Below are 13,705 nucleotides of genomic sequence, written 5' to 3' on the forward strand. Positions count from 1 at the left end.
AAGTCAACCTTTGCAACCCCCCTAAAGTCATCCTTTTCAAATAAAAATTCGTCCGAAACACTTCCGCTCCGTCCACGAGCCACGAAACCTTCCAACAACCACTAATTAAATTCCGGAAAATCCTCGGAAAATAAATACGAATTTCCGGGGCATCACATTAATGAACTGAAGAAAAAATCTGCGTTGTGATGGTGTAAATACATACTCAGCTAGGGGCTTATCAACCTTGTTCCCCTTGAGCTTCAAATGCAAATTTTCCTTGATATTCATATTTTTCAAATCTACCCTTGCCTTGACTGTGTCCTTTGATTTTCCCTCTATATTCAACAATGTTCCAATGATGTTATCACATATATTCTTTTCAATATGCATAACATCTAGATTATTCCTGATTTTTCAAAGTAGACCAGTAATCTAACTAAAAAAATATACCTTTTTTTGACCAATTTAATTATTCTGTGGTCCTCTTTCTTTTCCTATTCAAATTGCTCTCATGCTTACCAGGTTTGCTTGGTCTAAGGCATCTAAGTTGTTTCAGTATATCCTTACCAGAGAGCTATACAGGGGGCTTTCTCATCTCTCGTTTACCAGTGAAGGTCTTTTTACTGGTATCTTTGCGCCAAGAATGATGCATAGGTAAGAAGCGAAGATGTACACCATAACCAATCTTGTTTTTCAATCGATGGCTTGCTGTATCTTTATTACATACAGGGCATGCCAAATATCCTTTTGTGCTCCAACCGGATAGATTAGCGTACAGTGGAAAATCATTAATCGTCCACATTATCGCTGCACGCATGTTAAAAACAGACTCAGCCATCTTATCATATGTTTTAGCACCATGATCCCACAACTCCTTAAGTTCATCAATTAAAGGGCGTAGATATACATCAATGTCCCTTCCTGGTGAAATTGGTCCAGGAATTAATAAGGTAAGCATAGAGAATGCTTTCTTCATACACATCCAAGGGGGTAGATTATATGGAACCACCACCACGGGCCACATGCTATAAGACAAACTCATGTTACCAAAAGGATTGAAACCATCGGTAGCGAGGTCTAGTCTGACATTTTGTGGGTCTTGAGCAAAATCTAGATAAGATATATCAAAATCCTTCCATGCAGACCCATCTGCCGGATGCCTCATCTTTCCTTCCTCATCTACCCGCTTGTCCTTGTGCCACCTCATATCACATGTTGTGTGTCTAGACTTAAACAACCTTTGCAATCTTGGAGTCAAGGGAAAATATCGCAAAATTTTTTGAGGAATCTTTTTTTTTTTTTGTGGAGAGTCACTATTTTTGTATCGTGGTTCATTACACACAAGACACTTCTCCTTCCCTTCATGCTCTGATATCGCTAAAAACAAGCGCGCAATTTAACCCTGCAAAATGTAGTTTGTCAGTATAGAATAAGTAGGGATCGTTCTAGCCGGGGATTGAGGGTACACCTGTAATTGCAAAAACAAATAAAAATTAAAACAAGTAAAAAGTATTATTTACAAAAATAAAACAAAGAAAGAAATATATACAAGTAAACACAAACAAGGGGGTTTTAGAATTATAAAATTGAAAATTAAAATAAATAAAAAAAATAAAATGTAAAAACATATATACAAGGGTGGAACACAAGGAACAAAGATCAAACCACATCCATATGCAAGAAATCCAATCACAATTCCTATAGTTGATTTTCTATGTCATGAGAAAGAAGTTGACCATGTGAAACGTTAGAAAGCAAACGATTTCTCATATTTTACTTTCCTTGAATAATTAATCTAAGTGAAAGCACCTAAATTAATCCTATTGAACATGCAATCATAGTCTAGAAAGCCAGCTACTCAAGAGCACATTCAATGCATGAAGAACAAAGAAACGATGTCAACCAAAGTGCACAACCTAATATGAAAAAGTTCATCTATTTGCAATCCTCCTTAATTGATTTCGACTCTTGTCCAAAGCCTTTACTACTTAAATCTAGCTCCAATTACATGCATATATCCTAAGTTGGCCACCAAAGAACATAAACATATAAAAGTTTTCTATAATCCAAAATCAATCAAGCAATCTCACATAAGCAACATATAAATCAACATATAGAAATCACAACGTTATTTCAAAACATATAAACGGGCTTTAAACTTGGCCTTTAACGTCATATTAACTAGAATTCATAACTATACGAATTAAACAAAGGAAAACAAAAGAAAGTTTGAAATACACCGTGAAAGATGGATGACAAGCCTTGAGACGAAGAACTTGAAGATCCTTGAAAGCAAGCAATCTTCTAGGGACGACACAAGGGTGGATGGTGGCTAGGATCTTGATGTATTGCATGACTTCTTCTCCTCCTTGCTTGAGACGTAGAGCTTCTGAAGAGTAGAGAATGGAGAGAATTTTTGGTGTTTAGAATTATGGGAGAAGTGTTGTGTTGTGGTGTGTGTTGTAAACGTCTAGCATTGGGGGGTTTATATAGGGGGACAGCCAAGCTATGCCACACAGCTTCGACCAATCACGTAGCGCCACGTCAGCTCTGTTATGTCATCCAACCAATCAAAAAGCTCCAAAATCAATCCCTAATATATTGTTGCCGAATTTGCCATTATTTAATATGATTTTATTCACAATTTTCGGCCAAATATCTAGGCATGAACCTAGACAATGTATCCGGACGCATTTTGGACATTTTCTCCCTTAAATCTCTCCATGTCTTTATCCTTAACATCCTCCCCTTGATTTTCTCTTGATTTTCACATTAAAACTGCAGATTTTAATTCCTTAATTTCGGCCAACATATCTTGAGGGAATTGAGGGATGAATCTGGACTTGTTTTGAGCCTTTTCTTCTTGCACAATCCCTTTAAACTCTCCCTTGATATTCTCAACGTAATCTCCTTGATTTTTCACGTTATCTCCATCATTTCCCATGGCCAAAAATCAGATTTAATTTCCTAAAATATCTCCCACGTCATCTTCAAGCCATGTGGTCTCCTAATGCCTTCAGGTTTCCTAGCCTCATCAGGATTCCTGCATTGACTGGGATTCCTAGTCGGACCAGGAAAACTCCATTTCTTCATTTCAGCTCATTTCCTTGTCATTTATTCCAATGTACCTAGAAAATAGAAACTAAATTAAAAATGATTTTAGTAAAGGAAATAACTAAGAAAAATATGAGGAAATAATTATTAAAACGTCGCATAAAAATGCTCCTATCAAATTCCCCCACATTTAGCTTTTGCTAGTCCCTTATCAAATTCAAAACAAAGACATAACTACGACTCAATGAAATTTAAAGAAAGAAAGACTCAAACGTTACAATATACAAAAACTCTATTGCCCTTCAACATTTTGTCTCAGAAATCTCTTACTTTCACAACATCAAGATTAGCACTCAACGAAGAATCCATATTTAGACATTCGAGAGTTAATTAAAACACATAATCCACACATACACAAGTAGGACTTGGTTGTAACAATGGTGATGGGTGGAGCTCAGCATGTTTCAAACAAGTATGATTCATATCCTCACAAGGTATATCCACTATTTCTTCTCTCAGATCAAGGCAATGCTTAAAAGCTTATAATCACTCAATTTTATGTGAGAGAAAATGTTTTGAGGCAATCAAATAGCTCACATATATAAGAAACGAAAAGCACTTTGTGAATATAATTTTTTTCCAAAAGATCTCATGAAAGATATCAACTACTTGCACAAATGGACCCAAGCCATAGGTTCAACTCTTATAACTCATCTCCACAGATCAAAGGCTGTCCCATCTTAAGGATTAAAAAGGCCTTATAAAGGATTGTAATGGGGTCAAGGCTCAAGGTTTAAAGAAACAAAGGGTAAGGAATTTAACAAAGTATCCTAAAAATCTAGTAGAGCTCATGTTGATGTAAAGAGACTTATAGAAATCCACCAAGGCATTCAAAACGTCATAACCCATAGAGGCAAAATAAAATGGCCTAATGTCTTCATGTTGGACCCAAACTTCATTCTAAACTTCCCTTGAACTCTCGTGAACTGGACAAAGACCAAATTTTTTGATAGTGGACCTTCAATTCAAAACAATCTCCAAACTCACCAAGTATGGGGGACTAAAATCCAAAAACATATATCTTTTTTCGTTTTTTTTTTTTTTTTTTTTTTTCACGGCAATACATACATATTTTTTTTTTCATGGACAAGTCCACCCCCCACACTCGAACTTTCACCTCTTCTCAATCTTCATCCTTGCCACTAAATCCATGTAGTAAGTCTCAAAAGCTAGCTCCACTAAGTTTTTAGAACAAATGGTATGACTGTAACTATACTAAGATTCAGGGGTTAAGGATTTTAAGGGTAATGAAATAAAAGGCTTAATGTAGGTTCAAAGGGGTTTATCTAGGGGGTCCCACGACGGGCACAAATGGGGACACAGGCTTATTTTGCAATGGTGGTAATTCCTAGGGTGTCTTTTTCCTTTCCAGAATCAGGGACATGTATTGATAAAAGTCTCAACAAGCACAAGAGTGAATTCTAGCATTCTCTAGTCCATTAAACTTAATCTATGGCAAGCAATCAATCAAATGAAAGAATAATGAGATCATCAAAACATCGCCAAGAAAATAAGAATATATTTTTCATTTATCACTCCAAGAAAAAGGGACATGGGCTCAAGTGTCTCACATGGGCTTTTATGAATAAAAACTCATCTTAACATGCTCATTCTGTACCAAGGTTACGAAATCCATATCTACTACATATGCATATGCTTTTCATATATCTCAATTAACCAAAGAATATAAATTTAAAATCATCTCAATATTGTGATCCTCTTTTAGCCATAATTTCAGAGATATAAGCTCATCCTAGACAGTTGAAAGGGCATCCTATGACTCAAAAACCAAAAACAAAAACAAAATTTTTTTTTATTTTTTTATTTTTTGTATTTTTCTCAATATATAGGACTCAAAATAAAAGACAAAAATATAAATCCCTTCCCCCACACTTAAATATTGCATTGTCCTCAATGTAATCAATCATAAGCATGCAATGAACACAAATAAGCATAGATAGAAGACATTTACGAAAACAAATCCTAAAATAAAAACAAAAGAGAAAAATTGAAAAATAAAAAGAAATAGGGAAAAAGAAAGCAAATCTGTGTTTGTAGACTCCTTCACAGCTGCTTCTGAATTGGGTTGCCTCCCAAGCAGCGCTTGAGTTTTAACGTCTTCAGCCAGACGGTACCTCCATTAAATAAAGTTAGTGACTAAAATTAACAAAGAAATACAAAATACAAAATATAAACAAGTAACTATGAATTACAAACTACATGTATAACTAACAAGTATATTGTACATAAGGCTCAAGTTAATTTATTATTTTTTTTATTATATTTTTTTATAAATATTGTTGATATCGAATCTAATTCCAAGCGGTAAATCAAGTGGACATGCGGCCCAAGTATAGTCGCCTAGACACAAACTCCCTTTCAAATCCTTTGGGCAACCTTACTGAAATGGACTGGTAGGGGAGGGCGAACACGAGAGACAAAATCCATTTTTGCATGAGCTACTCCTACATAGTGGTTTAGGCCCATTTGCAAGCACTTCTGGATTCAAAAACCCGTCATGAACGTTGTCCCCTTCCTAAACACAATCCCACATAGGCTATACTTACTAGGATGAAAAAGTTCATAAGTGTGAAGACAGTTCAACAAGTGTTAATAAAGGCCGCCCTCAACCTTAAGGGACCTGAACTAGGTACCAATAAGGGGTTTAGGCCAATATTAACAAAAGACACTTCACCTATTCCGTTCAATTTACAACTTACAATTAAAACTCGTATTCAACAATATAAAAAACAACCTAGTTAATTTACACTAAGTTTCAAACAGTTTATATACAACAAGCTAGTATAAACAAAAAAAAGTGATTTTTCAATCCCCGGCAACGGCGCCAAAAATTGATAGGCTAAAAAGCTAGCGCGCAATTTAACCCTGCAAAATGTAGTTGTCAGTATAGAATAAGTAGGGACGTTCTAGCCGAGGATTGAGGGTACACATGTAATTGCAAAAACAAATAAAGAATTAAAACAAGTAAAAAGTATTATTTACAAAAATAAAACAAAGAACGAAATATATACAAGTAAACACAAACAAGGGAGTTTTAGAATTATAAAATTGAAAAGCCTTGAGACGAAGAACTTGAAGATCCTTGAAAGCAATCAATCTTCTAGGGACGACACAAGGGTGGATAGTGGCTAGGATCTTGATGTATTGCATGACTTCTTCTCCTCCTTGCTTGAGACGTAAAGCTTCTGAAAACTAGAGAATAGAGAGAATTTTTGGTGTTTAGAATTATGGGAGAAGTGTTGTGTTGTGGTGTGTGTTGTAAACGTCTATCATAGGGGGGTTTATATAGGGGGACGACCAAGCTATGCCACACAGCTTCGACCAATCACGTAGTGCCACGCAGCTCTGTTATGTCATCCAACCAATCAAAAAGCTCCAAAATCAATCCCTAATATATTGTTGCTGAATTTCCCATGATTTAATATGATTTTATTCACAATTTTCGGCAAAATATCTAGGCATGAACCTAGACAATGTATCCGGACGCATTTTGGACATTTTCTCCCTTAAATCTCTCCATGGCTTTATCTTTAACATCCTCCCCTTGATTTTCACATTAAAACTGCAGATTTTAATTCCTTAATTTCGGCCAACATATCTTGAGGGAATTGAGGGATGAATCTGGACTTGTTTTGAGCCTTTTCTTCTTGCACAATCCCTTGAAACTCTCCCTTGATATTCTCAACGTAATCTCCTTGATTTTTCACGTTATCTCCATCATTTCCCATGGCCAAAAATCAGATTTAATTTCCCAAAATATCTCCCACGTCATCTTCAAGCCATGTGGTCTCCTAATTCCTTCAGGTTTCCTAGCCTCATCAGGATTCCTGCGTTGACTGGGATTCCTTGTCGGACCAGGAAAACTCCATTTCTTCATTTCAGCTCATTTCCTTGTCATTTATTCCAATGTACCTAGAAAATAGAAACTAAATTAAAAATGATTAAGTAAAGGAAATGACTAAGAAAAATATGAGGAAATAATTATTAAAACGTCGCATAAAAATGCTCTTATCATGCTCCTTATAAAATAAGACACAATCATACTTACATGCATGAATATTTTCATATCCTAACCCTAAATCTTTCAACATCTTCTTGCATGCGTAATAAGATTCGGGAATGTTATTGGGTTTTGGACACATTTTTCTCATGATTTGTAAGTTCCTCTCAACTGATTTGTTCGTCCACAAATTATCCACTTTACAACTAAGCAACTCCACGACAAAAGTCAAAACAGTATATTCAGTGCAACCGGGGAACAATTCCCTTTGTGCCAAGTATTAACTTATCATAGTTATCATCATCTACCCTTTGAACCTTATCAATATCATCGCCCCCTAGAGTGTCTTCACCCCCTTCAATACGCTGATCAATATAGTCATGCCTATCAAGCATATCATCCATCATATCAAATATGTCATTGTTGGGTTCAGTGGCTGGCTCCTGAACTGGAGAAGGCATTGTCTCACTTCCTAACCTAAAGTATGTTTCAAATATTATTACCGACAACCCATGTTGCAGTAAATGGATGTGAACTACATCAATAGTTTTCAACTTTGAATAACCACAACTAGAGCAGGGACATACAGTCTCATTCTCCTCATTCACATTCTGTTTAGCAAATTCAATGAATGATTTGACCCCAATTTTGTACTCCTCACTACATCGATCGCAGTGAATCCACTGTCTATTCATCTTAGAGTTCCTGTTATTTCGTGAAAAGTACACCTATTGATAAATGAACATATACCTATATTAGTATGTGTATGAAACATATGTGTTCATTTTGTTTTTTATTTTTATTTTTCATTCATACTAAGAAGTGTTGATTCAGTATTACTTGTTTACCATCATTATTATATTATATCCTAACTCTACAACTCTTCCAAAAATAATTCAAGTAAACAAGTACTTAAATATACACATATATCGTGCATGTGTATATATGTATATAATGGGCCACTAATCTTCAAAATTAAGTAATTGAAGGAAAGCAAACAAAGTACTTAAAAATATTTACCAAGCTCATAATGAACTAAAGACATGCTGAAACTTTTGAACATGTATAAATATTGATAGATAAATAATTCATATCATGACATATTGAGATCGATACTTGAAAAAAGTAGGTAGTGAAATCAAACATTTTCCTTAGTTTCTTTGAGGACTGCACAAGCTCAATTTAACAACTTCACACAAATCGTTTCAGGAGGATTCTAATGACCTTAATGTTTCCTTGTACTAAAATAATATTTGCAAGATCAAACAGTTAAATTTTGACACAATAAGTATAAGTGACACTATTAAAAAAAAAAAAAAAAGCAGAGTAATTGTCATGCCCCGAATTTTGAATAATAAATTCAAATCCGAAACATGAATTAAACCACTTAATCAAATAAACGTTCTGAATTTTTTTCTCAATATAACCTCACCACACGGTACACAAACTCCAAATCTCGAAACCTCGAGTTCATTATTACAATTCACTCTCACAAGCAATATTGTAAAGCTCTAAATGAGCATAATACACCTCACAAAGTAATTTAGATCGACACAATTGCAGCTACTCTACGCAGCTCGATCTCCATCCTGATTCTCTTGACCTGTAGTAGTACCCGCTACACAATTTGAATAGTGTACCGGGATTGCAACAACACCAAACCCGGTAAGCTTTTGACAGCTAGTATGAGTAAACAAGAAAGAACTGTGATTTATTAAATTACAAGACCACCACAAACCCACGTTACTTTCTCACTCTCATATATATATATATAGACACTTATGAGTTACTCTCAATTTCCCTCATAAGGTCACTCACTCTCATATATATATATATATAGACAATTATGAGTTACTCTCAATTTTCCTCATAAGGTCACTCAACATTTGGCAGACAGACTAGAGCTCTAACTGATCGCAACCACCAGCCCGGCGCGAGAGCGTGGTTCACGATTTAATGCTATTAATAACCACCAGCCCGGTACAAGAGCGTGATTCACTAATAGATGCCATGGTCACCTTGTGACCTAGTGATCTCCACAGATCACAACAATTTATTGTTCCACAACAATAAAACTCAACACCTCTCACAATATATTGTTTCTCAACAATAAACTCAATACCTCTCACAATATATTGTTTCTCAACAATAACTCAACACAACTCCAACAATACATATTATTTCACGTAAATAATATATATACAGACATTCACACAGGAATGCCTATTAATACCAACTATAGTTCATATGATTGCAATAAAATAACGTAATTAAATGTATTGGGTTCGTAATATGAACCACGTGAGGTTTACTCACCTCCAATTCCCGCTGCGTCTTCTAAAAGCCAAATATCAATCTGAATCGTCCGCCAAATAAATCCATCGATCACCTAATCCAACAAGATCTTAACTTAGCCAACAACTCACAAGCATACTTATACGACGATCCAACGGTCGGATCGAAATTAAATGATGATCCAACGGTCGGATCCTCACGGATCGCCTTTAGGATCATCCTCCAAAATTATCACGAAGATCCAACGGTCAGATCTTCTTGAATCACTCTAACAAACATCTCCATAAAATTATATGAAAATCTGACGGTCGGATTCTCATGAATCGCCTCCCTAATCACGGTTTTGCATTTATACGAAGATCCAACGGTCGGATCTTCGCCCATGACCACACAAAGCCACTGGGACAGTCATAAGATCATCATATCAAAACTATAAGTCCATCTGACGGTCCTAACTTCACATATCACAAATCTAACGATCGAAACTTAAAAATTCATAACTTAATCATACGATATCCAAAAATTGCGTATAATATATCAAAATGATCGTACTGAAATATAGAATCTGAAAATGTACAGAAACCATTTTTTTGATCCCCGGAGGTGGCCGGAAAGGGCCGCCGGAGTTAGTGGCAGAGCCGCCGCCGACCACCGCCAATGGTGTCGGGGCCGGGCTGGTCTTCTTCCTCTCATCATGCTTAGCAACTTTCATAACTACCATGTAAGCTGAAAATGACCGGAAGTGGTTGAAATTACCTAAAACAGTCGAGGTGGCCGGAAAATTTCCAGAATCCGGCGAAAATTTGCAGAATCCGGCAAGGCTCGATTTCGACGTCAAAAATTCAATTTCAGGCTTCGATCCCTTTTGGAGAGTTGTTAAGAAACTCAAGGCGAACGCACTAGTTCAAGAATCACAGAAAAATATGGTCTGGAGCTCGAGATATATCGATCGAAAGCTTCGGTGGTCGGAAAAATTCCAGAATTCGGCAGGAGCTCCGATCCACATAAAAACTTCAACAAATCGCTTCGATACCTTCTGGAGAATTGTTCTGAACTTCAAGCCGATTTCATCAAGCCAAGAATCATAAAGAATAGTGGCCTGTAACTCGAAATATCCGAAGCAATAGTTAAATTTTCAATCTTGAAAGGTTGAGCTCCGACGAACGTGAAAAAGATCAACTCGAGTCCGGCCCTTCTTGGGTTTTGATAAGAAGGTTGAGGCGAATCCAATGAGACAAGAATCAAGAGAAATGGTAGCCTGTAGCTCAAGATATTGAGATTGAACCAAAACGAGTTCAAACAGGAACCGACTCCTCCGCTGCCGCTGCTGGCCGTCTTACGGTGCAAGGCTGCCACTGGCAGCTGCGCAAGGTCAAGGTGAAGCTAAGGGAGGTGGTCCGACGTCGTGAGGTGGCCTGAGGTGGAAGAGATTGGCTAGTGAAACTTGCTCTGTTTTGGGTTTGGTTCGGTCGTGAGAGAGAGAATTCGTTTCTTAGCTTAATTGATTCGTTCTTCCACTCATGCATAATCATGTTAAAGCACCAGCCTTCAAATTATGCAATTGTCCACTAACCTTAAATCACGGAACCGGTGTTTTCCACCAAATTGTTTGATTAAAAAAAACTAGGTTATTACAGTAATAATCCTTTGGTCTTTCCTAGGAAGTGTAGTCAATAATCCTTATCATAAACTAAGACATGTCGAAATTAGCTGAGATACATGTAATTGAAGTCAAAGCAATCAAAATTATCTTTATTGAAATACCTGAGCTCTACCCAAAGAAAATGAAGGAATTAGCACTTTTCCCCCACTAGCAACACATGTATGAACTTGCATATAGATCAACAACACAACCACCTTCAGAGAGAAATCAATATCTGAAACCAAGACAAAGCTATAACCAAGAAGTTTTACTAGTGTAGAAAACTAATTAAATGAGAAAATGATTTTAGAGGAGTGTCAATATAACAGCTATTATAATTAAGATGCAAACTCGAAGGCTAGCTCTTTGGCGAGGAGCCGAAAGCAAGCATTAAACATGACCCGTTTTGGTCGCTATACTATGTCTAACCATACATGTGCATTTTTCTCCATTGATACTCACATCCTCTCTGATCCATCGGTCAATAATATCAATCATGCATCAACTTTCCTATTATGAGTAATAACTAAATAACGACTCAAAGTGTGAAACAGAAAGTCAATGCCCCCAACTCTATCTAATTAAATGTTTAAAGTAACCTCTTGCTTAAGGAACCCATCTGTAACATGCAAGGCAGTTTATAAATCAATTGAAGGTCGGTGTATGAAATTCATCAACTATGACCTAGAATGGTTGAATTATAAATTCTAGGAGCCAGGAAAGAATTCCATATATTTATAGTGGCAAAACTCCACCATAATTTTACATTGATCATACTTCCAAAATATCATAAATTGATACTGATATACTGGTATTCATTATTCAAACACATAGCTTGATACAAAAGTGCACAATTTGTCCAAGAGCAGAATGACGGTAAGCCAACCTCGACCTTTATTGTGTGTTTTTCTTTTCTAGTCTATTCATTTCCTCAGTAATTATAACATCTATCATACTTTGGTCAAAAATATCAGATTTTGATTTGAGTACATACTAATCGGATTACTGATCATGCAGACGATAGAGATGAGAGTGCATATGGACTGCCCCGGATGCGAGAGCAAGGTTATTAGAAGTACACTTCAAAAGCTAAAAGGTAAGTCAATTCCGAGTATCTGAGATTAAGGTATATCGCAACCTAGCTAATAATTAAGCTCGACTGACCTGATCAGGGTACGGAAAACATGATCATGCATCAATCCATTTGGTGAATTACATATCAATTGTTTGTATGTTGTTTTGGTTTAGGTATCGACAACGTTGAGATAGACATGGCTCTGCAGAAGGTCACAGTGACCTGGTGGGCAGACCAAAAGAAAGTTCTCAAGACGGTTGGAAAAACTGGTCGAAGAGCGGAGCTCTGGCAATTCCCCTTTAATAATTCAAATTCAGACAACAACTATGTATACAATCAGAGTCAGTGTAATGGTCCGCTTAATAACTATGCTCCCCAGCCTTCCTCATCTTACAACTACTACAAGCATAGATATGACACTGGTTCTTCTTCTAACTGTGGTTATTCTCAGAACCTCCTTTATCAATATAATACACTTCTTTTTCTTTTCTTTTACATTCCTAGAGGAAAAATTGTTTCTCATAGGACATGTATTTTTTTTTTTTTTTGATGAAAATAAAATACTTAAATAAGGAAGCCTCTTGGGCAACCAATGTTTACAACGTCAAACAATAAGGCACTAGAAGCCTTACTAGGAACCCTATCATTCCAAGACATAGGAAAAGCTGCCCCATGTCCTAAATTTGCAATGGCATCAGCTACAAAGTTTGCTTCCCTATAGATATGTTTAAAGGAAATTTGAGAAAAGGAAGTTGCAATAGTTCTAATGTCTTCAATTAATTTGAGCAGCCTCCAAGGTGGGGTCACCCCTCCATTAACTGCATCGATAACCAGCTTCAAGTCTCCTTCAACTTCAACTCTTGTGAAACCTTTGTCTTTGGCCGCAACCAGGCTATCCCTGAGAGCAGTAGCTTCTGCGACAGGGGTAGTAGAGTTGCCAATATACTTGGTGGCAGCGATAACTGGTCTTCCATCATGGTCTCTAATAACAAAACCACTAGCAGCTGAATCTCTACTAACTGAACCATCAAAGTTGATTTTAACAAAAGAACTAGGAGGAGCAGACCATTTAATTGTGGTTGAAATGTTTGAAGTTTTTGCTCCGCTAGTACTAGTATTAAAATCAGCAAAGCTTTTCATTATTGCTTCAACTGTCATAACAATTGACATAGGATTAGCAGTAGCTGCTCTAAAAATCACATTATTTCTAGTCTTCCAAACCTGCCAGCACAAAGTAATAATTTTTGCAAATAGGTCATCGTTGTAAGGTTGTAGTAAGAATAGTTCCTCATAAACTTTGAGATACCCATCCTCCCAGTCCACAGAGGTGTTAATGTTTGCCAGCCTCCAAACTTCCTTAGTAAAATCGCAATAACCAAATAAATGGTCAGCAGTCTCATTATCTCTATTACAAAGAGGACAAGAATTATCATTAATAATTCCAAACCTGGAAAGCCTATCCCTTGTTTTGAGCCTTCCTCTAAGCAACAGCCAGCCAAAAATTAAAATTTTTGGCTGAACATTAAGCTGCCAGAGCTTATTAATCAACCTGGATTGGCTATGCTTATGAAGATGA

General features: G+C 36.5%; 1 protein-coding gene and 1 long non-coding RNA gene across 2 annotated transcripts; one reads left to right on the forward strand and one right to left on the reverse strand.

The window, feature by feature from the left end:
- Positions 1 to 8,517: 8,517 nt before the first annotated feature.
- On the reverse strand, positions 8,518 to 10,277 carry LOC133708332 (uncharacterized). The gene is made up of 3 exons (XR_009845759.1): positions 10,169 to 10,277; positions 9,434 to 9,506; positions 8,518 to 8,735 (listed from the first exon to the last, which is right to left on the reverse strand). It is a non-coding gene; the product is annotated as an uncharacterized LOC133708332 (long non-coding RNA).
- Positions 10,278 to 12,065: 1,788 nt separating this feature from the next.
- On the forward strand, positions 12,066 to 12,679 carry LOC133711556 (heavy metal-associated isoprenylated plant protein 28-like). Its single transcript, XM_062137661.1, has 2 exons — positions 12,066 to 12,150; positions 12,303 to 12,679. The coding sequence occupies exons 1-2, from the start codon at positions 12,066 to 12,068 to the stop codon at positions 12,677 to 12,679; spliced, it is 462 nt and encodes a 153-aa protein (XP_061993645.1).
- Positions 12,680 to 13,705: the final 1,026 nt, after the last annotated feature.

Source organism: Rosa rugosa, chromosome 5, assembly GCF_958449725.1.
Source record: "Rosa rugosa chromosome 5, drRosRugo1.1, whole genome shotgun sequence".
NCBI lineage: Eukaryota > Viridiplantae > Streptophyta > Magnoliopsida > Rosales > Rosaceae > Rosa > Rosa rugosa.